General features: G+C 37.3%; 1 protein-coding gene across 1 annotated transcript in view; it reads left to right on the top strand.

Moving 5' to 3' along the window:
• The window catches only part of chb (CLIP-associating protein), a 1,004,436-nt gene that overhangs the window by 557,165 nt on the left and 419,862 nt on the right, over positions 1-27,409 (top strand). The window contains exon 17 of the mRNA XM_090388867.1: positions 13,005-13,075. Within this exon, the coding sequence (XP_090244993.1) occupies positions 13,005-13,075 (71 nt within the window). The remainder of the gene's footprint in view (positions 1-13,004; positions 13,076-27,409) is intronic.

Raw genomic sequence — 27,409 nt, 5'->3', positions numbered from 1 at the left:
GAAAATAATGTAGTCAATTCTTCTTAATTTCAGCATGAGAAAATTGAATATAACATTTAAAACTCTTAATTAGCTCTTGGTTCCACAATATAGCCCCTTTTATGATTTAGGAGAATATTGGTGAATATTAGGGAATTTTAGAGTCTAGAGAATAGATAGGTTAGTAACACTGAAACAGGAACCTGTACACCATGTTTTTTTATTATAATAATTTTTTTTATTTCTTATTTCTGTATTTGTATTTTAGTGTATCATTTACATTGCAAGTGATGTTCATTTCCCCCCTTTCAGGTTTATGGACAAAAATTACAGAAAGGGCTAGGATTGGATGCCACGTATGTGTGTTAAGTGTCAGTGTTGACAGCTTTTGTTATGTGTGTGGTGATGTGACATTCTCCACTCAGAAACACCAATTGAATCCACTTGTGAAGCCAGACTACTATCATTATTTTGGCTGTAAGGTAGGGGGTGAAGACAAACCCTGAGCCCCCCATTTTCTGTAATACGTGCTGTAAATCTCCGTGGATGGTTGATAACAAAGAACATTCAATGCCTTTTGCCGTCCCAATGATTTGGAGGGTGCATTCATATCGTGTAAATGACTTATTTCTGCCTGGTGCCTCCTCCTCAGCATGGCATGTCAAAAAAACTGAAGTGGACTGTGAAATACATCAACATCCCGTAAGCTATTAGATCAGTGGCACATGGGGATGGTCTGCCTGTACCTCACCCTCCAGAAGAGTACACTTTGGAGTCTGATAAAGATGGGGACATTGTGAGGAATGATGGTCAACCTGGGCCTTCCACATCACAGGATCCTGATTTTGTGCGAGAACCTGAGTCGCTGATTGAGTCACACAGAATCACTCAAGGTGAACTAAGTGATCTAATTTGAGACCTAGATCTATCAAAAGATAAAGCAGAGCTTCTGGGATCAAGGCTCCAACAGTGGAATCATCTGCAAACAAATATCAAGGTGTCCATGTATAGGAGCAGGCAAAATGCTTTGACTCCATATTTTAAAAGTGAAAACAACCTTGTTGCCTGCTGTGATCTCAATGGTTTGACGACAGCTTTGAATGTGGAGCACAACCCACAGGACGGGAAGCTATCCATAGACTCGTCAAAGCTAAGTTTAAAAGCTGTTTTGCTCCACAATGGCAGTGCTCTTCCTTCAATTCTTCTTGGCCATGCTATGCTGTCCACATGGACAGCATGGCCATTTTTTTTTTTTTTTTTTTGTTCCTTTGTTGTTCAGTTCTTGGGTTTGGGCGGCCCAAGGCTGGACAACTGGCGCTCAACAGTCTAGCACTCTCTCTGTTGATGTTTAATTGCGCTTTGGCGCTTCAGCTTTTAAAAATAGAACCAGGTCCGGCTCCACATGCCAGGGATGGGCATCAGATTGCAGTTGAAGAGATCAGCTGCTTTCTGATGGCAAAGTGACCTGACATAAACAGCATTACTACACTCACAAACATTTCTCTTATATTTACTTTTATTCTTTTCTATTCAAAATTTTTTGTTTATACACTTAACTTAACTTAGATTATGAACTTAACTTAAAATTTTGTTTTTTTTTACTTTACTTCTCTTTTCAAAAATATGTTTTGTCTTCTTATTTCTTAGCTATCTTTTTATTTATCAGGTCCACTTTACAGATTTTCTGTTTTAAATGATTTAGGTGGAGATGGGCATTTGCCTGGGAACCACCCTGAACCAGTACACACACACACACACACACACACACACACACACACACACACACACACACACACACACACACACACACACACACACACACACACACACACGGAGACATATGATAATATTAAATTAATTCTGAAAGCAATGGAGTACAAAGACCACCAATGGCAGATCTGTGGAGACCTGAAGGTGATTTCAATACTGCTGGGCATGCAATTGGGATCCACAAAGTACTGCTCTTTCCTGTGTGAAGTGAGATAGTCAAGCTAGGTCCTCACATTACAAGGGAAGATCTGTGTCCCAGGGAAAAAATGTCCAGCACATTGTGGTTGATTGAAGCAAAATTCTTCTGCTCCTTTTACACATCAAACTGGGACTCGTGAAGAACTTTGTTAAGGGATGAACCAGGATGGAGAAGCTTTCAAGTACCTGAGAGGACAATTTCCACTGTTGATTGATTCTAAGGTTAAAGAAGGAATCTTTCTTGGTCTGTAAATTCGTGAACTTTTAAAGAATGAAAACTTTGAGTGAGTCCTCCAGGGTAATGAGAGTGCAGTTTTGGAAGCCTTTAAAAGTGTTGTGCATGACTTCCTGGGAAACCAAAGAGCTGGAAACTGTTGAGACTGTGAACAACCTTCCAGAAAAGTATCATCAATTAGGCTGCAACATGTCACTGAAAATCCTCCACTTTCTCGATGCTCATCTGGACTTCTTCCCTGACAACTGTGGTGCAGTGAGTAACGAGCATGGTGAGCGATTTCAGCAATGGAAAGAAGATACAAGTGACCCCCGCTTAATGCTGATCATTCGTTCCGGAAAAATAGAGTGCTAAGTGAATCCGTGCTAAGCAAGCACCGCTTTCCCATAAGGTAACATGTATTTATGAACTGCGGTCGGTGCCATAGGATATTTCCTAATCAATAATAAACAGTAATGAAAAGATGCACAAATGTCGGTCAAAATATTTAATATTCAAATATTTGCACATATAAAATATTCTGCATTACATACGTATAATTATGTGGTAACTACTTGCGTATCAAAAGTAAACTTAAAATTCCAATTAAAATAATGAATTTAATTGATTTAATTTAATGGATGAATTTAATCATGAAAAATGTGTGGATTTTGAGTTGAACTTTGGCCCTCTTCCAAATAAACTAAAAGGGGTATTAATTTTAAATGGCGCGCAGTGTTACCACCCAACAATAAAGTCACCCGATCCTTTGCTGCTTTGAAACTTGGCATGTTTTTTCTTCTTTCAATATGAAACTTCTTTTAGGCATTCGTTTCCAAAAAAAAGTCCTGCTTCATCTATGTTAAAAACTTGTTGAGAAGTATAACACGTAATACCCCTTTTCAATAATTTTAACAAGTTCTTTTTTGAAAGTTTCGGCTCCTTGATCTGCACTAGGCTTCTCCCTGGATTTTAAATCTATTCTACCAGCCCTTACCAGATTTAAATGGTTCCACATTTTTTTTTTTTTTTTTTTTCTTAAGGCGAGTTTTCTTCAGATCATCATATTGGCTAATCTCTCTCTCTCTCTCTCTCTCTCTCTTTTTAATATTTAACTTAACTGAATTCAGCATGGAATATTATCTTCAATAAAATTAAAGTCTTTCCATTTCAATCCTAATAGCCAGCCTAGTCCTAGTTGCTTGCAGTGGAACAGCTATCTTTCCCGCTGCTAAAATTAATTCTTTATTTTTTTATAATTGTTCTTACAGTTAAAGTTGCAAGTCCTAAATTATGGCACACATCCGCTTGTCATTGACCGGAATCGATTCGCTTCAAAACGTCTAATTTAATTTTCAAATTCAGTCTTATTCTTACATTTATAGTCTTCGTACTGCGCCCAGACATTGTTGCTTTTTCATTCCTATCGGTCATTATTAGCTCTTCGAAAATGTAACTGCATTGGCTGAATTAATTATGATGCAATGTTCAAGTAAACTTTCCGTTATGCATGATGTCTAATACTGTACTGAGTGATGACTAGACTTTGTATAAATGCATATAACGCAAATATTACAAGCAATATATTTGATCATTTTTTAAAATGTTGATCTCGGAACTACGTAGCAATTCACTGTACTGCAATTAAATTAGCGTGCAAGAAAATTTCACTGAGCTTGGGAAAATTTCTCAAGTCGGCGTGGGAAATGTTTTAATGCTGTTTTGCTATTCATTTTCAAGCTATCGACTCCGTCAAATGAAACGATTTTGTTAAATATGTCAAAAATGTAATCTGTAAAAGAGCATTATAGTGATCTGTGACAGCGTTATAGTCAGATACGGGCTATAATATAAGAACAGCATTATAGCGAATCAGCGTAAAGCGAACCGCGTTATAACGAGGGCCTGCTGTATCAGGTTAGGTGGAAAGCTTCTATGCTTTCTGTCTACTGTTGGACAGTAGCAAGAGATGCCCCGGAAATGGAATCAAGTGAAAAGAAGGTGCTGTCATGAATAGGCAACATTTTGAGAAAGTACTTTCGGTTCCTGTGCAGTTTTTTTTTTTTTTTTTTTTCCTTCCTCCCCCGTTTTAATTAAAAGCAACTGTGATTTTTGTTGTATCAAGGAAATGTAAATATGCGATTGTTTTAATATTACTTTTAACTCTGACTACTACTGAAATTACTATATTCTTAGACAATAGCCAAAGTACTGTATTTCAAAAACTAGAGCTAATGAAAAATTTCTGAAGTCATATTTCGTTTTTGTCAACCCAAAATTAGTAAAGTTTGCCTATTTTAGGAAAGGAAACAAATTCATCAAAGAATTGTTTTGTTGAACAGTGTAATATGTCACATAATTTGTGATGGTTCCGTATCTCGCTTATTCTCAGTTATATGGTACAAAAAAAAAAAAAAAAAGAAAACCTCATTTTCAATGCTAACCCTAGTTTTTTTGCATGTGAATTACAAGTATCAAAGAGAAAATACCTCAAAATGGGGATACCTTCCCTTTAGAAAATATGTACAGTTATTCATAATAAACAACAGTGCTTATTCTTAATGCTGTACCAGCAGACAGTCTAATAAAGAAACAGAAGACTCACATAAACCAGATATTGAGGGATGCCAATCGCACAATACCAATATAAACATAGACAATGACAACCAAGGTGAAAATGTTCTAGAGGCAGACATTCTCTCAGATAGGCCAGACAAGCTGTACTTGCTACCTAGGAGTCTAAAATGCAGATGGAACTGATATTCAGGTGACACTCAAATCAAGTGGACCGGATTTCGGAAAAGTCTGGACGGTCTGTGACAGCCAAATCCTGTGCTTGCACCTTCAGGATGGTGGGACCCTTAGTAATACTGGGTATAACCCCCCATGCACAAGCACACTGTGGGTGACCACCTGTGTGAACCAACGTAAGCAGGGGTCGAGGTGTGCCAACCAGGCCACATGGAGGAATGCCACCCCCTCTGTATTACTAGGCAATACTAGGTGGTAGATGACTCATCAACTGGTGCAATACCACCACTTTGCTTATTCGAGGCTTGAAGTGGTGGAACCCATGTTTAGGCTCCAGATCCAAGTTCTGGTGAAACGTCAGTATGACTGATGTCTTTTTTGAGGTTGTGATGGACATCATGTGAGATACAAACTTCCTTACATTCTAGGGTACAGCTATAAAACAGTGTTTGCAGGCTGGCTGCTAGTTAGTTAGTACACCGGACCGAATCCATGGGTAACTCTCTAGGATGTTTCCAGATCAGCTGGTGTATTATCTTGCTACTTGTACTCTGCCAAGTAGTGACTGGAGGAAGTCCGAGTAGTGTGTATGTGGGGTGTATTGTCGAGGCCACATTATATCAAGGATTTGGGTATATTCTTACCATGTGTAGGCCATATCCAAAAATTTCATTGCTTCATACGTCATGTCCCTCCCACTTTTCTTACTATTGAATACACCATGAATTGTTGTTGTTGTTTGTTATTTGGTTTTTAGGAGCATTAGCAACTAAGGCCATATTGCTCTGGGATATGCGGTGGTCATTCCCTGGTCTTTCCGCATCCTCCGTATTTCATGGTGACGAGCTCGAACCCCGGTCTAATCAAGAAGCATGTGCTACGCACTGCTCCTCCTTCCCACCTAGCTACGGAGGTGGCTTCACCATGAATTGTCAAACAAATAGAGTAAGCTTATCTGTGAAAAGATCTAAACATCCCAAACACTTCCTAGTCCATTTCACAAATATACATGGTCTCAGTTCTACTCTCATTGATGTCCATTTCCACTTGCAGTCTGTCAAACCCCCATGTACTTTTTCTGACAGAGTCTCAGTTATCGGTTGATTCAACCACTGCTCATCTCAGTTGCCCAAATTATTTGCTGTATAATTCCTTTAGTCTCAAAGGTGGTACTTGTGCATATGTCCGTTCCGATATTCCCTGTCGGACTTTTTAATTTGGAATCTCCTCTTTTCGATCTTCTCTGGCTTAAAATCTCTCTACCTCATTCTGTCAAATTCATCTGTTGTCTCTACCATTCTCCCAACTCCACTAATCACTTGTAACTCTGACTTCCACCCTTTGCAAATTGAGTTTCTCCAGTCCCACTTTCCTAACAGTGAGGTAATTTTCCTTGGAGAATTTAATGTTCATAATTCCAGCTGGCTTCCATTCTCTAGTCACACAGACCCAGCTGGTTGAGATGCTCTTTTGAGGCTTTTGCAATTACTAATGCCTCGCACAGATTGTTCATTTACCTACCAGAATAACGGACAATCCTAACCATACAGTCAACACGCTTGATCTTTTCCTCACAAACAACTCTTCTAAGTACTCGGCCGAAGTGAGTGGTCCTTTAGGCACCTGAGATAACAACTTGGTGATTGTCTGTTCTCCACTGGAGCCTTTATCTCATTGCTATTCCCAACCTTGCGTTGTTTGGTTACAAGAATGCAAAATGGGATGACCTGCAAGATTTCTTTTCTTCTTTTCTTTGGTCAGATTACTGTTTAAAAACTTGTGATGTCAACGTTTTCTCAGATCGTGTCAGTGAAATTATTCTTGTAAGAATGGAATCCTTTATTCCACACTCCACTTTAAAATCTTGTCCTTTAACTAAACCTTGGTTTTCCAATAAATGTTCTAAGGCTATTCAAGAGAACAATGTTGCCTAACATAATTGGCTTGTTTCCAAATTCTTTAGTTTCATTTTCTGCCTACACAAAAGCTCGCAACAACTGTAAATCAGTCCAAACTGGGGTTTGAACAGGCTAAGAGTAGAAAACTTGCTTCTTGCCCTAATGGTAGCCGAGCATTGTGGTTTCTTGCCAAAGCTATTGGCTGCAACTTTTATTATTATTATTATTAGCCATATGGTGCAAGGAAGCCTGAGCTTATGCTGCACCAGCCAAAAAAATTCCCGAGTTACCCTGAGAGAGAGAGAGAGAGAGAGAGAGAGAAGGAATCACCAAGAAAGAGAAGAATGATGATATCCAACTCAGGACCCTGGGTGTGCCAAGCCCATACTCACCAGATGTGAGCCCCTGGGGATATTTTGCCCCATATTTGCTCCCACCTCTGTCAAAACCAGATGGTTCTTTTGTCAATTCAGCCAAGACTAAAGCTGACCTGCTAGCATCCCATTTTTCTTCCAGCTGATGTAGTAATCATCTTGGTTAAAACACCTCCCACCATTCCAAACACACTCCATTCAATGACTCCTGTGGTCTTCCATAAAAAGGATGTCAGAAGGATTTTGATGAATCTTGATGCTAAGAAAGCTCCAGGTCCCGATGATATATCTCCACTTGTTCTCAAAACCTGTGCTCCTGAACTTACTCCTATTCTTTGTTGCCTTTTTTCACTTTCTTATTCCAAAGGTGTTTTTCCTTCTGCGTGGAAATTTGCTCATATCCAGCCAGTTCCTAAAAAGGGTGACAAATCCCTCCCATCCAATTATCATCCCATTGCAATTACTTCTACTCTTTCTAAAGTAATGGGGAAATCAATTAACTGCCAACTGTTAAACTACCTAGAAACATTCCATCTGATCAATGATTGCCAGTAAGGATTCAGTCAGTTTCAATTCACTGGTGATATTCTGGCTTATGTTTCCCATTTATGGGCAAATTCAATGAAAAAGTTCAGTAAAACACAAGGAGTTGCTCTTGACATATCAAAGACTTTCAATCGTGTTTGGCATGAAGTTCTTCTAAACAAGCTGCCATCTTATGGTTTGCCAACTGTTTTTTGTAATTGGTTGTCCAGTTTTCCCTCTGACAGCTCACAATGGCGCCTCCGTAGCCAGGTGGGAAGGAGCAACAGTGCGTTGCACATGCTTCTTGATTAGACCAGGGTTCGAGCCCATGACCACCAAATACGGAGGATGCGGAAAGGTCAGGGAATGACCACCACATATCCCCTGAGCAATATGGCCTTAGTCGCTAATGCTCCTAAAAAAAAACCAAAACCTGACAGCTCACTGAGAGTGATGGTAGATGGCTCTCTGTCTTCTAACTTCTCCACTAATTCTGGTGTCCCCCCCCCCCCTCCAAGGTTCAGTTCTTTCCCTCACTCTTTTCCTCTTGTATATTAATGACCTTCTTCCATTGACTGGAAATCATATCCGTAGTTTTGCCGATGATAGCACATTGCATTCCACTTCCCATTTTGAGAACCTTGCCCTGCTCAATCAGCTTCAACTTCTCAAATATCCACTACAAATTCCTTAAATGCGAATCTCCAGGTAATTCTCCAGTGGGGCAAAGACAACTTAGTTGATTTCAATTCTTCTAAAAATCAGCCTTGTCTTATATCTTGCACAGAGGGTTCTTCTGCTCCTATGCTTATCTTTGGTGACACTCCTGATTTCTAGGCAAGATGATATATCTCTTTTGGGGATTAATCTGAACTAATCTCTCTTGGCACATGCAAATTACAAATATTGCTTCCTCTGCTTCTAAAAAACTTGGTTTTCTCATTTGCTCTCGGTGTTACTTTTCTTCCAAACAGCTGTTCACTCTGTACACATTGCAAATCCGCCCTACCATGGAATATTGTTCCCACATCTGGGGCAGTGCCCACAAAACCTTTCTCAGGCTTCTAGATTCCATTCAGAAGAGGGCAATTAGGTTAATTTAATAACTCATCTCTGACAGAGTTTCTCCACTCGCTGTCCTTATGGACGTTATCTGTAGAAAAAAATCTCTTCTTTTCTACAGATACTTCCATGGACACTGTTCTTCTGAATTGTCTTCTATAATTTCCGCTCTCTCTTTCGAAACAGTCTGAACACTTGCTGCCTCCAGCCAACATCCATTTACTGTCCAACTTCAAACTCACAGAACCAACTTTTCATCTTCCTCGTTTATTCATTCAACTGAAATTTTCTGGAACGACCTTCCTTCATATGTATTTCCTGAAAATTAGTCTACAGAAGCTCAAATCTAATGTTAACAAATATCTTCTTTTGTCTTCTCAACCTCCATCCCAAACACGGTACTAAGTACTATTGGTTGTAATACCTCCTGTTTGGGGTTTTCACAAAAAAAAAAAAAAAAAAGCAGATGACATGAAATCATATTTTCTTAAATGTTATGTAGAGTTTTACCTAGACAGATGTTACTTACAAAGTTAGAAAAGGAGTCAGGATATCCACTTTTCAAAAAAAATAGAAAAGTAAACCTGATTGCCATAAGCAAACCACCCTTAAAAAACCAGACTGACTTTCTTCCTTCCTTTTATACAGAATATAAAAAAAATCATAAAGTGGAATTGAAGCAATTTATGCAGCAATACTGATTACCTCTATGATCTGATTTCCAGATATGATCTCGCATTGAGGCTAATCTGACACCTCTTATGACTTCTAAATTCAGGACCTATATTGTATATTGAAGGTACAGAAATAAATTCACCTCCACACATGGATGTGCAACATTTCTAGTGCATATAAGGGTTCCATCTAGACAGATTTCTCTTCAAATATCCATTTAGAAACAGTTGCTTTAAGTGATGCTGGGGATTGCGTCTTTTGCCTATACCACTAGTTCTTTCTTGAAGAACTTTTAAGACATCTGTTGGCACCTTCTGCTTATTATGTGACTTTAACTCACTGTACGATCAAATTACCACCTGTTATGGGAATTTCCACTTGTGGATAGAAGAAACCAAATTATAGAAAACTTGTTGGACCAGCAAAACCTTACATAACTTAACACTGAATCACTCACTCATATACATTTCTTAATAGGTTCCACCTCACCTACTGATCTTTCTATCATCATCATCATCAACCATTTTCAATCCACTGCAGGATGAAGGCCTCTCCAGCAACTTTCCAGTTCCTTCCGTTTTGTGCAATGGCCATCCAGTTTATTACCCACGGACTCTTGAATTTCATTTGTCCATCTCCATTGTTGTCTTCCAGTTTTTCTTTTAGCTCCTCTTCGATACGATTTTGTTATTTTCTAAGTCCATCAGTCTTCCTGCCCAAGTCCATTTCAGTTCTTTAGTTTTGATAATTTAGTGTAATAAGAGCTATTATATGCCCACTATCTCCTATATTTTGCAACCTTGAGTAAATAATTCAGGGGATTACCTTGGTCTCTTTATAGGAGGGCGTCTTTTCCAACTCGCCTAGTGCATCATGTAAAACAATTAATATAATACAAAGATAAAAATTGATAAAATTCATTTTAATGTGTTCTGTACCAACAGTACACCAGCGATTTAATAACCCAGAATTACTATTGAGACCCCAACCTGACTCCAAAAATATAAACAGTGACGCAACTATCAGCATAGGGAAAACATTATACCAAAATAACAAATAGATTAAAATACAAATATGAAATATGTGAAGACAGATGTCTTCCTCCTTATTTGTCTAACTTAAGGAGGAAGAAATCCATCTTCATGAATTATATATTCCTTTTTTGATCTATTTGTTATTTTCACATAAGGTTTTCCTATGCTGATAGTTGCATTGTGGTTGATATTGTTGGAGTCTGGTTGGACGGTCTCCATGGTGATTGCAGGTTATTAAATCGCTAGTGTACTGTCAGTATGGAACACATTAAAATGAATTTTATCTTTGTATTTTAATTGTTTTACGTGATGGACTAGTAGAGTTGGAAAAAGAAGCCTTCCTATAAAGAGACCAAGGTAATTCCTGAATTATTTATTAATATTGATAAGTATGTCCTTTACTGTGTTTGCTGCCTAATCTAGGTGTCTCTCTTCTTATCCAGCATTGTGATTCCTAATATAATTTGTTTCATTCTTTTCTGTGTAGTTTTCAGCTTCTTTTCCTTTCTTTTGGTGAGTGCCCAAGTTTCACCTCCATAAGTCATGGTGGGGAGTATACATTGGTTCATCATTATATGTTTCAGACAAATCGGGATATTGCTCCTAAGTATGTGATTATATTTCCTGTATGATATCCATCTGAAATTTATTTTTTTCTAGCCACTTATCATTATTACAGCTAATGACTTGTCCAAGATAACAATATGAATCCATCTTTTCAATTTCTGCTCCTTCAATGATTAAGTGGATCTACACTTCGATGGTTTACTGTACGATCATATCACTTTACGATGGAATCTCTATAATAAAATATTGTTCACTATACGATATGTAGTAAGCGCCAGTCATTATGATCATGTTTGTGAATTGAATTTTAATTCTCTTAAACAGCATGGTTCTAATAAGTGAAAATAGGAGGAATATTATCCACAACAGCTATAAAAGTAAAGATATAAAGCACAAATTTAATCTTTATTACCTTACCAAAATTAAATTATATGCGAAAATTGCAAGAATATTTCCCACAATTTAGCAAAATAAAGATAAATTTTCGCTTATGTACATAGCTTAATTAATACTGTAATATGTATGCACTTACTAATTGATATCTCTGCTTACTGACACTTTAATTATTTTTTTGTGGGTTGTAAAATTTAAAACAGTAAAAAAGATAAGGAATCAATAACAAAGAACGCGCACACACATCTAGAAAAAAGTTCTGACTTCCAGCTTATCAATTGGCCTCTGAACTCCCCCAATATCAATCCCTTAAAGCATTGTGGGACAATATGGAAAGGCATATCAGGCGTCTGCTTATACCAATCACCTCTGTACTTGCATTGTTAACCACATTACACACAGCTTGGTTAGCCTTACCTCTCGAACACTTCCGACATCTTGTTGAATCAGTGCCACATTGAATAGCTACTGTACTGAGGGCAAAAGGAGGACCTACAAAGTATTAGGTTGGTGGTCATAATTCAGTGATCACTCAGTTGTATATATCCTCTGTGTATCTTTTGTTATCGAGACTTGTTCCTTATATTGCTTTTCCAATCTCCATTAACTCTGAAAGGTTTGCAGTTGCTGAAAGTATTGTTCGTTACCAAGAAGTTCTCATTATAAAGCTGGTGGGCACTTGGGTCTAACATTACTCAAGACAGGTTGTCTGACAAAGAATAAGGCAAAAGAACTAAGTCCTTCATGTGAGAGCTAACATCTACGGACAGCGAGTCCTGCTATGTTGTTTCACCATGCTTACACTTGCTTCCCTAAACACACTTAAGTTCCATTTTAGTGGAAGTCCTAAAGTGGAACTGCTAGTCTAAGTGGACATTCTGTTCTTTGATTTAAAATGATGATGCCTTTGCATATTTGTGCTAATTCAGAGTTCAGCTGCATGCTAACATGATGCATTTGCATTAACTTGTACGTTCTTTGGTTTATTAATTGATTTGCATCAGCTGAGTTTTATGATACGGGTGTTTATTCATCAGCATCATCCCTAAAATGTCCATTGGATACATAAAAAAAACAAAATACCACAAACTGTTGAGAGCTTTCAATTTCAGACTGGCAAAGCTGTACAATCTCCTTAGGTTTGGTATCAAATTTGTAATTGGGTGTTCTCATTTATCGTATGAAAGGAAAAAAGAAAAAGTATTTTTAGTAACTTAACATAATTCTTTTATTATTATTTTATTTTATTTTATTTTATTTTATTATTTATTTATTTATTATTTTTTTTTTTTACAGACATAATAAGGTTTGAACAATGATTTCCATTTTAGTATTTCTTAACTTCTGATAGCTGTTCTCGATATATTAAATGTAGTATCTAATTATTGGATAAGATCTAACGATCTAACTGTTAACTTGATTGGGATAGAGAAAGATAGTTATAATGCCAAATAAAGAATAATGGTTTTTTTTTGTTTTTTTTTTTCATATCTTGTTTTTATGTAAATATCTGTAAGTAGTGACAGAATGATTTTTTTTTTCCCCTCCTTACTGTGTTCTCTAGCATACACATGTGAGTCGGTTAATTCCTGTCATAACATCCAATTTAGCATCTAAGTCAAAAGACATAAGGAAGTAAGTATGTATCTCCCTTTCTTGCATGTATCTCCTAAATGGATATGAATATTCTTAATGAGTTTTGTGACTTGCAAATGCAAGGTTATGAAGGAATGAATGAATGAATTTATGATTGAGGGAAGAAATAAAAAATGTGCATTCAGGCACTGCTTGAATGGCATGGTGCATAGGTAATCTAAATGTATTAAAAGAGGAGTGAAGCACTTTTTTAACTTACATGAGATCTAAATATCTCCTTATTTTAAGTTGGAAATTTACACCAATTCTAAAGAATCTGTTTTTATGATCTCATTACCAGACTATAATTATATATTTTAATAAGTTAAGATAAGAATTTCGATAAGGTTGTTCTAAATACGTTATTATATATTTAGAACAACTTTATCTGCAGTATTATTAGACAAACCTCTGATAATCAAATTATAAAAATTATTATTTCTTTGGAAAAAATCTGTTTATGAGATTAAGAAACCCATGTTGTTATTATATGGCATACATTATAGATCAATGCCCAAGACACTGACAATGTTCCTAACTATTACTCATCAATCACTCATCACCATATCATGCATGCTGTCACCAAATTCTGGAGTGATGGATGTTGCAGGTCTTACACATCATGGGTCATCTTGCAGGCTCTCCCTTCCTTGTTTATATTCTAAAGTCCACTTGTTAACCATGGAATAGGAAGGGGCATTGATTACCTTTGTCACAAGCAGTTTCAAAACATGTTTGTTCAGCTAGTCAGATGCAGAAGACAGATTGAATGCCATTTCTTTTTTTGTTATGACAGAAAGGAAATCGAAATAAGAAGAAAGACAGACAGTTTGGTAGGTCACTCCAAAAACCAAGATTTTGCCATTTTGAAACTTTCACAACCATATCTCAAAAGTTCCTGTTAAATAGCATGCATGCTAAAATATCTGTTGAGTTTATAAATTTTCAATTAATAATAATTTCTTAATAAATAATTTTCAAATATCACATTTTGAATAGGTTATTTTTTTTTTAGCCTGGCAGCAAAGGTTAACACATCATCATCAGCCATTTTCAATCCACTGCAGGATGAAGGCCTCTCCAGCAACTTTCCAGTTCCTTCTGTTTTGAGCACTGGCCATCCATTTACTACTCAAAAACTCATGAATTTCATCTATCCATCTCCGCCTTTGTCTTCCAGGTTTTCTTCTAGCCCCTCTTGGGTACCATTCTGTTATTTTCTTAGTCCATCTGTCATCATGTCTTCGAGCTATGTGTCCTGCCCAAGACCATTTTAGTTCTTTAGTTTTGATAAGAATGTCCTTTACTTGAGTTTGCTGCCTAATCCATGTGTTTCTCTTCTTATCTAACAGTCTGATTCCCAATATAATTCGTTCCATTCTTCGCTGTGTAGTTCTTAGCTTCTCTTCCATTCTTTTGGTGAGTGCCCAAGTTTCACTTCCATAAGTCATGGTGGGGAGTATACATTGATTCATTATTTTACGTTTCAGACAAACTGGGATATTGCTCTTCAGTATGTGACTATATTTCCTGAATGCTATCCATCCAAAATTTATTCTTCTCTTGACTTCCAGCCATTTATCATTATTACAGCTAATAACTTGTCCCAGATAAGTATATGACTCCACCTTTTCAATTACTGCTCCTTCAATCATTATTTCCCTTTCCGTGGCATACTTGTTCATCATTACTTTTGTTTTAGCCATATTCATCTTTAGTCCAAAATCCTTACTAACTCTGCATAACTGATTAAGATTTTCCTCTAATTCTTTGGGATCGTGGCTTATGACCACAATGTCATCTGCAAATCGTAAATGGTTTAGGTACTCTCCGTTCACATTGACTCCTTTCTGCGACCAGTCTAATCTTCTGAAAGCTTCCTCAAGGGCAGCAGTAAACAGCTTCGGAGATATTGTGTCTCCTTGTCGAACTCCTTTCTCGATTTTAAATTTGCTACTGTCTTTGTCTAGTCTAATAAAGGATGTAGCACTCTCATATATTTTCTTCAAAATCAAAATATATGGAGTATCTATGCCTTGTCTTTCCAGTGCCCGAAACATTGCCTTATGCTGTATGGAGTCAAATGCCTTTTCATAATCCACAAATGCCAGGCATAATGGTGTTTTATATTCATTTGCTTTCTCCATTAGCTGTGATATTACGTGAAGGTGATCCATAGTTGAGAATCCTGTCCTAAAGCCAGCTTGCTTTTCGGTTGATTCTCATCAAGTATTCTTTCTAATCTGTTAGTAATGACCCTTGTGAACAACTTGTAGATATGGGATAACAAGCTAATTGGTCTATAATTTCCAATTTCTGATTTATCTCCTTTCTTATGCAGCAAAACTATGATTGCATTATTCCACTGCTTAGGCATCACACCTTTTCTAATGCACTTTGTGAAGAGCCTTGCCAGTTTTTGTGTTATGTCTCTTCCTCCCAATTTTAACAACTCTACAGTAACTTCATCTTCCCCCGGGGCTTTCCGATTCTTCATTTTCTTCAATGCATGTTCTACCTCATCAGGAAGAATATCAGGTATGTTGTATGTGTTGCTACTTTGCAATACATGTTCCCCACTGCTGGTATCATTCCCTCGCTCCTTGTATAATTCTCTATAGTAGTCTTCTGCTATTTGAATTATGCCTTCTCTGCTGTTTATAAGTACACCATTGCTATTCTTCAGTTTTAGTATCATTTGTCTTTCTGTATTACTGCTCATGGCTGCTGATTTAAATCCTTTGTTTTCCCTTAATGCTTGTTCTACTTTTCTTGTGTTAAATCTTCTTATGTCCTCTCTGAGTCTCTTTCTAATCGCTTTGCATAACTCAGTATACTCAATTTTCTCCCTGTCAGTGTTTTTCTTGCTCTTCATTTGTCGTCTTTGGTTCATCATGATAAGTGTTTCTTGACTAATTTTTTCTTCTTTGGATTTCTGTTTCCCTATAGGTTTCTTGGGCTTTATCACTTTCAGAAAGTTGTAATATTCCTCGTCGATATCTTGGTCCTGAGCAGTCTGCAGAAGCTCAAACTTGTTCTTAAGTTCCAGTACATACTGCTTTTTCTCCTCCTCTGTTATTTCAAAGACCTTTGTATTATTTACTCGAGTCAATTTTTTCCTTTCCTTTATCTGTATCAAGTGTACATCTTACCATTCTGTGATCACTTCCAACATTTACCTTATTCAGGACCGTAACATCATTCACAATATATCTTCTGTTAGTGAGGATGAAGTCGATTTCATTAGTTGTTAATCCATTTGGACTCTTCCATGTCCACTTTCTGTTCACTCTTTTCTTGAAAAAAGTGTTCATTACTGACAGTCCTTGAGATTCTGCAAATTTCACAAGTCTTTCACCTCTTTTATTTCTTTCACCAATTCCAAAATTTCCTATAGTTCCTCTTTCTGCGCTGTTTTGCCTTTTTCCAACCTTAGCATTGAAGTCCCCCATAATAATAGTGTAGTGGGTTTTCTGCTCATCTAGAAGACTCTCAATTTCAGTGTACATTTCTTCAACCTCTTCATCATCATGGCTCGATGTTGGTGCATAAATCATTATAATCTTTAGCTTGTACCTCTTAGAAATCTTGAATATTAGTCTTGACACCCTTGGTGATGTACTTTTGAATTCCAAAATGTTGTTTTTAAAATCTTTATGGACCAGAAACCCAACTCCACCTTCACTCCTTTCACTGTTTCCATTGGTGTACAGCAGATTTCCACTTGATAAACTTATAAGTGATTCATTTCTTCTTCTTGTTTCAGCCAAACCGATGATATTCCAATTCACATTTTCTAATTCCTTTTCCAGCTCTAATATCCTGTCTTCACTGATGAGTGATCGTACATTATAACAGGCCAAGTTCAATTTCCGTGCATGGCAGCCTGGTCGTACCCAGAGATTCTTAGCACCCTCTGCTTCCACTCTGATCCTCTCGCTGCCGTAAGAGGGAGAGTGAAAGCTGCTGGGGACTGAGGGCCATTTGTATTGTTGTGCTCTCATTGCTGGAGGGTTTGGTCTTTTCCTCTTCATGCTGACCAGGCGTCTTGAAGAGAACCACTCTACACGTTCGTTGCCACCTAAGTGACGTAACAGGGCTTACCATCGAGAAGGTGTGCATGAGTGGATTTTAGGGAGGCAGGCCAACCGGACTTCTCCTAAATCTTCTGTAATAGAGAGATATTGGATCCATCAGTGTTTTAGGCTGAGTGTCTGATAACACACAGGATACCTGTTCCCCTCTAAGCCCCTCTCTAAGGTTAACACAAACCATCACAAGCACATTAGTACTTGTGATGGTTTGTGTTGACCTCTTCTGAAATTCAACAGTTTTATTAAATGTCACAGTCTAAGAATAAGTGAACAAAAATCAGTTGCATAGGATAGCTGTACAATAAAACAGAATCCTTGGAAATGACTGCACTGTTAAATTTATCTGTAATTTAAGTATTTAGAGAAAATATAAATGTCACTGTTTCTAGTGGCTATAAGGAGCTCCCAGGCAACACAGGGTTGAAATTCTAAATCTTAATTTAATATTCAAATTACTTTAATTGAGGATTTTAACTCTCCAGATTAACTGAACTTACGGATTGGTCACTCACATAACGGCAGAACTTTTCTGGATGTATTGGGCTGTTTTCTATACCATGTTGAGAGGCAACAAGAAAACCCAATGGTGCTCTTTATATGATTAACAGCAGTGACTAATCATGCATTAAGAATCTCCAGATAACGTAATTACTAAAATTACTAGGTAGTAGTGGTCATAATCTGTCTGTGTCATTTACGTAGAGATATAACTACTGTCAAGGATAAGCAGAAAGGATTTTGCTTTTGTAAAGGTACAACAGGGTCCTAAATAGGTTTTTAAATTCCGTTCACCGAGACCAATTAGTATTACTAGTAGCAATCAATGCAAGGAAGCAAGCTTATGTAGTTTCAGCTTCCCTCCACATGGCACTTCCGTAGCCAGGTGGGAAGGAGCAGCAGTGTGTAGCACACACTTCTTGATTAGACTGAGGTTTGAGCCCGTCACCACCAAATATGGAGGATGCAGAAAGGTCAAGGGAATGACCACCGCCTATTCCCGGAGCAATATGGCCTTAGTTGCTAATGCTCCTAAAAACCAAATAACAATCAAGCTTCCCTCCACCAAAAATAGTCCACCTCATCTGTCCATCCCTTGTAATAATTTGTCCAGTTCTTTAAAACTACCTACTTACACAACACAATGGAAAATTGTTCCAACAATCAATTACTCTAGCTGAAAGGAAATTTTCACACATCTATCCTGCTTCCCATCCTATTTCAATTTAAGTTTATCCATGTATCCATATTGTCTAAGAAAAAGTAAGAATGTCATCAGCATTTAGTTTAATCAATCCATTTAAATCTTTAAAAACTTCAATCAGATCTCTTGGCAAGCACCTAGTTTCCAAGTGCTTCAATTTGCAGAACTGAAGTTTTCAATGGTAAAATGGTAAGAGAACCCTTTTGTGTCATTTCTAATCTTGCTGCTCTTTGCCGCACCACTTCCAACAGATTCACATCCTTCCTTCTTTCCTGTAATGAAGCTTCCAGACCTGTATGCAGCACTCAAGAGGCTACCTAACCGTTGCCTTATACAACAGGAAAATCACTTCATTTGTCCCTGCTGACAAGACACCTGTAACCTCATTGACTTTAAATGGAAAGTGTTTGGGAACTTATAGTAGAAGCAACCAGTCTTTTCATGCCAACTAAGAGATACTGTTCAAGGTTTTGACCTAAGTGGATGACAGATGAACTTATCTGACTATTGATAGAGAACAAAAATGTGTGAGATGATTATAAATTATCTGGAGACATAAAAACATATAGTAAATACAAACTAATCTGTAAACAAGTCATGAAGGAAGGTTAAGCAGATAGATTAGAAGAAATCTTTGGCTACCAATGCAAAGAAAAGTAGTAAATAATTCTTTATTTATGCTAAACTAGAAAAGAAAGGAATGAACCACGTTGGCCCACTAGATACGGGCATTGTAACTATTAATGAACCTGTTTAGGTTGCTGACAAACTTTATAAACGTTTTACCTCTACATTCATGCATGGAATTTTTAGGGATATAATACCAGTAGTATACGAAGTTATAATTGGTAGCTAAATGATTTTGTGATAACTGAGAAGAAATTGAAAGAGAAATTGCTGAAACTTTTTAGCTTCAATAATTACACTTCAACAATTAGCTTACTGACTTTTGTCAGTAAGGCACCTAGGGCCAGAATTCTTTAAAATCTGGCACTCATTAACATTTGCCATTTAAGAATCCGTGGAAAAAAATATATATTTGCAAAAATTTTTGCCTGTCTATCTTATCCTTTTCTATTTTTGTGGCTTCCTTCGTGAATACAAGGGGAGACATTTGCTCATCTCCAATCTGTAGGAACCTCCAAGGATGGTTGTAATTATGGCATATTGTTTGCTTATCTCTTTAGGGGCTTCTTTTAATATAAGGCTGGATGTAGCCGAGTGGTCAAGAGCACAAGTGCAGTAGCACACGCTCTTTGAGTGGACCAGGGTTTAAGCCCGTGACTGCTAAATGCAAATAACATTTGTATTGATTGATTTATTGTAAACTCTACTGACCTGGTGGTCATGCCGGAGTATAAAAAGAACATTTTTTTTTAATAATTGATATATTATATCAGCCCCAGGAGCATTATTTACTTTTAGCTTCGACAGTTTCTCTTCCACTTTCTTCTCAGTTATCACAAAATTAATTATAACTTGCTGTACATCTGGCATTCCCATTCCTAGAAACTTCTTCATGCATGAATTTAGATACAAATATTTATTCAGCCTGTTAACAGTTTGAATGTCAGTAGTTATGCCATTGATATCTAGTGGGCCAATGTTATTTACCTGTTTCCTTCTTGTGTCTTTCCCTGATAATTTATAATCATCCCATGCACAAAACCAGCTATCCCCCCCTCCCAGTCCCCGGCACAGAAAATTTGATGTCGTGCACCGGCAATAGAATTTTAGGAAGGCAGTTAATGATAGTAACCAGAGTTTGTTGCTTCACCAAAAATATACATAAGTTATTTAGGCACAGCTGTATCTAAGCCATTCTGATCCTGTATGGCTGTTTGGAGTTTAAACACAGAAATGATTTTATTTAAAATGACAGTACAATATTGATAAATGTATGGGTCTACAACAGGGGTGATAGTAATCTTGTATTAACTTGATACTTAGGAACAAGTTACGGTAGTTAATGATCATAATAATTTTAGGGCGGTAAAACCTCAAGTTAGAGGATTTAGCACCTATGAGAAAGTCACTGAAAAAGTTATCTATCACATGATAAAGAAACAGTATGGCCTATTTTATTTATTTATTTTCCTCAACATATATCCCTCTCTCCTTGCATCAGTACACGTTCTCCATTTTGAGGGCAAACACAAAATACTTGAGAAAAATTTCTTTATTGTGGTCTCTGAAGAAACTATTTGCAGTTCCATTGAGATCATCATCACTTGAAAATCAATAAAGTAGTACAATGCCCAGTGTACATCAAATAAAACTAAGTATCACTTTGTAACCCCCTCCCTTTCAGGTTCTAAATTTAAAAATAGCTGATTTTCAAAAGACTGTTTTAAAAAAAAAAAAAAAAAAACCCTTTATTTTCTTTCAAAGGTGCACAAAAAATCATTCTTAATGAACATAGTAATGATTCCAGGACAAATGAAGGTAATTTATCATCTGAAAGCCATTACAATAAACTATGCACACAACTTGTAGTTTCCAAATAGAACTACATTGCAAGAGTGTACAAAAATTGCATTGGAACTTTAGTTCATATGTTACTGGCAAAATTCATTTCTATCTGATATCCTTTCTTCAATCTTTGGAGCAAAACTGCTTTACTCACTTCATAAGAAAAGTAAATCTTTATTCCCACGTGGCAAGTTGCCAGAGGTTCACAAAATAATTCATTTAATAACAAAGAAAAATAAAATAATGTATCGTAAAATGCATAATGAATGCCTGTAATGACAGGAATGTACACTATAACGAGTTTGTGTACATGGGAGAAGGGTTCACAATAGTAGTAGAGGCATGTTGATGCAAGAAAGCAAGCTATATAGCATCAGCTAAAAAAAAAAAAAAAAAAAAAAAAAACCTAGCCCATTTCACACATCCATTCGCTCTAAACATTTGTCCAGTTCCTCCTTGAATTTATTTAAGTTATCAACTTCCACAACAGATGCAAGTTTGTTCCAAGAATTAATCAACTACCCACTGCCTAAAGGCAAATTTCCACACATCTATTCTATAACTGTGTTTCCTCAATTTGAATTTATGCCATCTCAGGTTTGTAATCTGAGATAGAGAAGAATCCCATCAGAAGTGAGCCTGCTCAACCCATTCAAGGCCTTATACACCTCAATCAGATCACTTTGCAGTTGCCTTGTCTCCAGAAATTGCAATTTGCAGAAATTAAGCCTTTCTTGGTAACACCGCTATTTTATTCCCCTTACTGTACTTGATGCCCTTCTCTGTACTCGTTCTAGCAACCTTACATCCTTCCTAAAATGAGGCCTCCAGACCTGTACCCAGTACTCAAGGTGTGGCATGACCATTGCCTCATACAAAGGGATAATCACCTCCTTTTCCTTACCAGAAAAATTCCTGCGTATCATTAACAATAACCCATGACCTGCTCTGGCAGCCTGTCTGCACTGCTCAGAAAATTTCATATCTGACTGCACAATTACTCCCAGGTCCTTTTCATTCTCTACCACCCTGAGTGTAGTACCACACAGTTGGTACATTTCTCTGGAGTCACTTCTACCCATAAGCAGTACTTTACATTTGTCAATGTTAAACTTCAGTTGCCAGTTCTCAGCCCATCTGCACAAATTTTCTAGATCCTGTTGCAGTAGCACACTGCCATTGCTGTCATTAACAACTCTGCTAACCTTTGTATCCTCTTCAAACTTCGACATTAAGTCTGATATACCTTCATCAATATCATTGATAAATATACGAAACAACAGTGGTCCCAACACCAAACCCTGTCGGATTCCACTAATAACATTAGTCCACGAAAATCAGCGCCCATTGATTACCTCTCTGTTTTTTCCCACTCAACCACCCTTTTATCCATTGCAACAACTTGCTCTTAATACCATACTGCTCCAATTTGTACAGTAGTCTTCCATGTGCAACAGTATCAAAAGCTTTCTTGAAATCCAAGTATATGATATCAAAATTATTTTTTGCATCCAGTTCCTTTGTGACCACATTGTAGTATCCAAAGAAATTTGTCAGACAAGACTTTCCCTTAACAAACCCATCCTGTGTCTGAATTATTACTGCAGTCCTGTCTAGATGACAAGACTTAGTCTAGTCTTAGGGAATTCTGTGGCAGACGGACGTAGTTCACCTAATGATTATGGCTGGTTGTCGATGCACAACTGGAGTCTGAATCGTAATGTGGTGCAGCAAGTGTTGAATGGTTCAATTCACACTGTTAAGGTGACAGATTATCAGCAAAGCTTAGCTTGGGAAGCACACAATGTCAGTAAGCTGCATTGGTGGCAGATAGTCTTGGATTTTGTTGAGCAGCTGATTGGACAGGAAATGGTCTTATATGGTAACCTGAAAGTTCAGAAAATTGGGGCAAGATGTTATCATTTGACCCTCAGAATGATAGCTGATGAGTTCAATAAGAAAAAGGAGACAATTCGTCAAATTTTGCACATGAAGATGTAGGGAAAATAATGGTCTGTTTAAAATTTGTGCCACAGAGCCCCATGCTTCAGCAGAAGCAACAAAAGTGTCATCATACCTAGAATTCATCCAGACAGTCCTAATTCCCTTGACTGCATTATCAGTGTGGTTGTGTTGGGGGTTTTCAGTATGACCCAGAGAGTAGACTTAAAAATCATCACCAAGGTCCAAAATGTTTTGTTTACAGAAGTCCAAGATCAGCAAGATGATGCTGATTGTGTTTTTTAACAAATAGGGTATCTCACAAATTCCTTGCATCCTGTCTATAGTAATTTTTGCAGTGCCCAGGAAATTTTAGAGAGAAGGGCAACTGGCTCTTGTTGCATGACAATGCCTCTGCCCATTCATAACGACAAAATGTGCCATTATACAGAACAACCACCAAACCTACTTTCCTGGTCTAGCAACAATGGACTTCTTCCACTTTTCCAAGGTGAGAACTGCCCTCCAAGTAAGAGATTTCAGAATATTGAAGACAAAAGAAAAACAACTGAAAAGATGAATATCATCTCTTTGAATGGCGACATTGACTCATTTCAGAAATAAGTTCTTTCAATCAGATTTGATTACTTTGAATAAAAATAAAACCATTTTTCACTTTGTATTCTTTTTATTGCACCAGTCTGGGAACTTTATTGCTACTTTGTATGTTCCATATGTTGGAGCTGATATAATGTCTATGATATTATTCCCTGCATCTTCAACCTGGTATGGTACCAATAAAGGTAGCCTTTGATTTACGTCGGGGTTAGGTTCCTGGGGGACAGGCACAAATGGAACCCTTTATATAATGGAGTCAATCGGAAATCACAGGGTTAGGTTCCGGACACCAAAAATTTTACCTACCACTTTGCATCGATTGTTTTATTTTATTAGCATTCTTCATAGTTTTAGTAATAGTCGATGGAGGCATATTCATAGCCCTACACACACACATCAGGGCGTCTTTCAACAGATTCTATACTCCGATGCACTAGGATTCAGTTAACTACTTTTACCAAACATGTTCTTTATTCTATTAAGTTAAAAACCTTTATAACACGATTTATTAATAGGACAATTAATAAAAAAATGTTAGTGTAATAAATTTCCAACACATGTAAACAACAACCAACTGAATGCTTCACCTCATGAACCTTTACTACCCGCATTCATGAGTGGTTACTTTAAGGGCGGGAATCTTTCTTGTCTCTGATACGAATGCACTAATTGCTGATTGGCTCTGATTGTCTTAAATCACATGAACAGTGCATGATACATAACATAGTATGATGCCGATAAATTTTGTCTAATGATTTTAAACTTTCAATTTATAAAAAAATTGCAAAAATAAATAAATAAAAATGGTTTTGCGGTTAGTGATCGACGCTATTGCGAATTGGCACAAATCAGACCAGTGCAAAACGAGGGCTACCTGTATATTTAATTAATTACCCTGGAAAACATGATTTTTACTTCCCCTAATACGTCAGCTGTTCCAGTTAGTTTTTATGTGTAGATTTCAAAAATAAGGCTTCTGTCCTCCAAATTGCAACACCTAGACTAGGCACCTAATAGAAGATCTGATTGAAGTGTTTAAGGCTTTGAATGGACTGAGTAAGCTTGATGCTTATGGAATCTTCCTTTTGCACATGCTACACATGAAGGGGGGCATATGTTGAAATTGAGGAAGGATATTTGGATATTTGTAGGATAGATGTGCAGAAGTTTGCCTTCAGCCAGCAGGTAGATGATTGTTGGAACAAACTTACATTTTGTGCTGTTGTGTCTTGATTGAATGGATTGACTAAGCGCGACGTTAATGGCATCTTTCCTCTTGCTAAGGGACATAGTCAAACTGAGGAAGGGTGGGTGCAGGATAGTTCAGCTTAAATTTGCTTTGCTTTCAGCCAGCAGGTAGTTGATTGTTGGAACAAACTTTCATCTGGTGTTGTTGTGAAAGTGTTTAGTTGAATAAATTAAAGGAAAACTAGGGTGTGTGTGTGTGTGTGTGTTTTCCCCATCCCCCTTTGCTGATGCTGTATAAGCTTGTTTTCTTGCATTGTTTGCCACTGCTAATACTTATACCTCTTACCCAAGTGTTTTTATAACAATTTAGATTTATGCAGGTCAAATGAACTCATGGAGGGGGATCCACACTGTGGGGTGGATGGTTTAATTTATGGAATTTGCAGTCCCAGACCACAATTGCTGTTAAGTCACTCCGTGTACTACTTTAAGGTATTGCTGAAGGAGTTATAGTGGAATGGAACCTGTTTGATATGACTAAAGATGACATAGCCCAAGAATTAAAAGGTCAGAAAGTCGCACATGTGAAAGGGAATTCTGATCCAAAAGGATGAAAATCTCCCAATTCACATGTCATTCCTTACCTTCAGCACCCCAAATATGCACAATACTTTGAGAGCTGGTTACTAATTGTCATATCAAAATGTTTCGGTGCCAAAATGTTTCGGTTGCTCGCAGACTAATTGGGGTGGCTCAGTTTGCCTAAATTTTGGTTCAAAAGAATGCATATAAGCAGACTGTATAGCATCATTTCCCTTCATCAATTGTAATTGCAGTCATCCAGGCTACGCTAAATTTTGTGAACCCTGAAAAGTTGCTAAAAAAATTGGAAAAAATAAATTTTAACATAAAGTGACTTATCAAGATGTGAGAAAATAGATAATACCAGTATTGTAGGTGGTAGATGACTTTCATCAACCAGTGAAATACCACCACTTTGCTTATTGGAGGCTTGAAGTGGTGAAACCCATGTTTAGTCTCTAACACAAAGTTTCCGGCATCCCCCTCCTCCCATACTTCTCCTTCAACCCATGCACGGTACTAAGTACTATAGGTTTTGATACCTTTCGTGTTTGGGGTTTTCATAAAAAAAAAAAAAAAAAAAATACCCTACATTTGTCAATGTTAAAACTTCAATTTAACATTGACAACATCAAGCAGTATGCTAATTAACCTACCAGCTGTGTGGTACCACAGTCAGGACAATGGAAACTGAAAAAGACTTGGGAGTAATTGTGCAGTCATATATGAAGTTCTTTAGCAGTGATTTACTGGAATTTTTTAGCAGGGATAGGAAGGTGATTTCCCAATGTATAAGGCAATAGTTAGACTGCACCTTGAGTACTGCATAAAGGTGTGGAAGTATCATATTAGAACAAATTTGGATCAGTAATAATGAATGGGTGCAGAACAGAGCAATAGATTGGTGAGGGCAGCAAAAGGCTGTTGCTACCCAGAAGGGCGTCGGGTTTGCAAAAGGCTTCATCTGGAACTAGGCACCTGTGAGGAGCTCTGAGTATGGTATTTAAGACCGGGAATGGATTGAGTAAGCTCAATGCTGATGGAATTCTGCTCCTTGCTCAGACTACACTGAAGGGGCATAAATGCGAATTGAGGAAGGATGGTTGCAGCTTAGATGTGTGGGAATTTGCCATCAGGCAGAGGGTATTTGATTGTTGCAACAAACTTCCATCTAGTATTTGTAGAGGTGTATACTTTGAATAAATTCAAGGAAGAACTTGATGGACAGGTGAAATGGGAATTTTTTTTTTTTTTTTTTTGATTAGGCTGTATAAGATTGCATCATTTACCATTATTACTACTAATAATAAAAATAATACTCACCATATTCAAATTCTACTTCCCTATACAGTCAGTCCTCGTATAGCACAATAGTTGTGTTCCTAGAAACCCTCGTGCAATGTAAATAACAGGCCCTATGGGAAAAATAGGGTTAGGTGCCAACCACCCAAGATTGAACACACATTTGTAACCAAAACATTACCAAACACAATAAATAATCGTAATAAAATACATATTTTATTATGACTATTACGTATTAAAATATTGCTAATGCTTTTGCATCTATTGTAAGCAAACTTGTTCTTTGTTTGATTTTCTATCCAAACAGATGACAGCGGTTCCACCTCTTCCAATTCTTTGTGTCTTGATCTAATGGATTTTATTACACTTTGAGTTGTTCCTGCTATGAAAGTTGTTTTTATTTTCTCTGCATTCTTTCTAATGCTCAGCGTTGCCTCATTTAGGCCTGTAGTACGTGCAATATCAAATGGTATTTCATTTTGCTCAAAGCGTTTCACAATTTCATATTTTTTCTCTATTGACAGAGGCGGACTGGCCATAAGCCTTACCGGGGGAAACCCTGTTGGGCCGGAGGCCAGAAGACAATGGAGACCAGTGTGATTTTGGCCATAAACGCTAGTATGACGCCACTACAGATTTTCCCGGGTAAGAATTTTTGACCCAGTCCGCCACTGTCTATCGATATTGCTTTTCTTTTTCTCTCTGAATCTATAGTGTCTTCACCAGACGCTTCCTCTTCACACCTTTTAAGTATTTTACTCAGTTTTAAGGAGTAAAGCACAATTACAAAATGAGGAGGCACGCTTGATACACATAAACAAAACTGAGTGCATGTAGCAACTCAATAAACAACATTGTAAAGGCAGAGACACACTATTAACAACTCACTAGTTCACATTTCATTAAAGCACATTTCTGGGGATTACTACCATAAAA

This window comes from Mastigoproctus giganteus, chromosome 14 (assembly GCF_048544385.1).
Source record: "Mastigoproctus giganteus isolate SK-2022 chromosome 14, ASM4854438v1, whole genome shotgun sequence".
Taxonomy (NCBI): domain Eukaryota; kingdom Metazoa; phylum Arthropoda; class Arachnida; order Uropygi; family Thelyphonidae; genus Mastigoproctus; species Mastigoproctus giganteus.
This window is presented reverse-complemented; position numbering and strand designations above follow the sequence as displayed.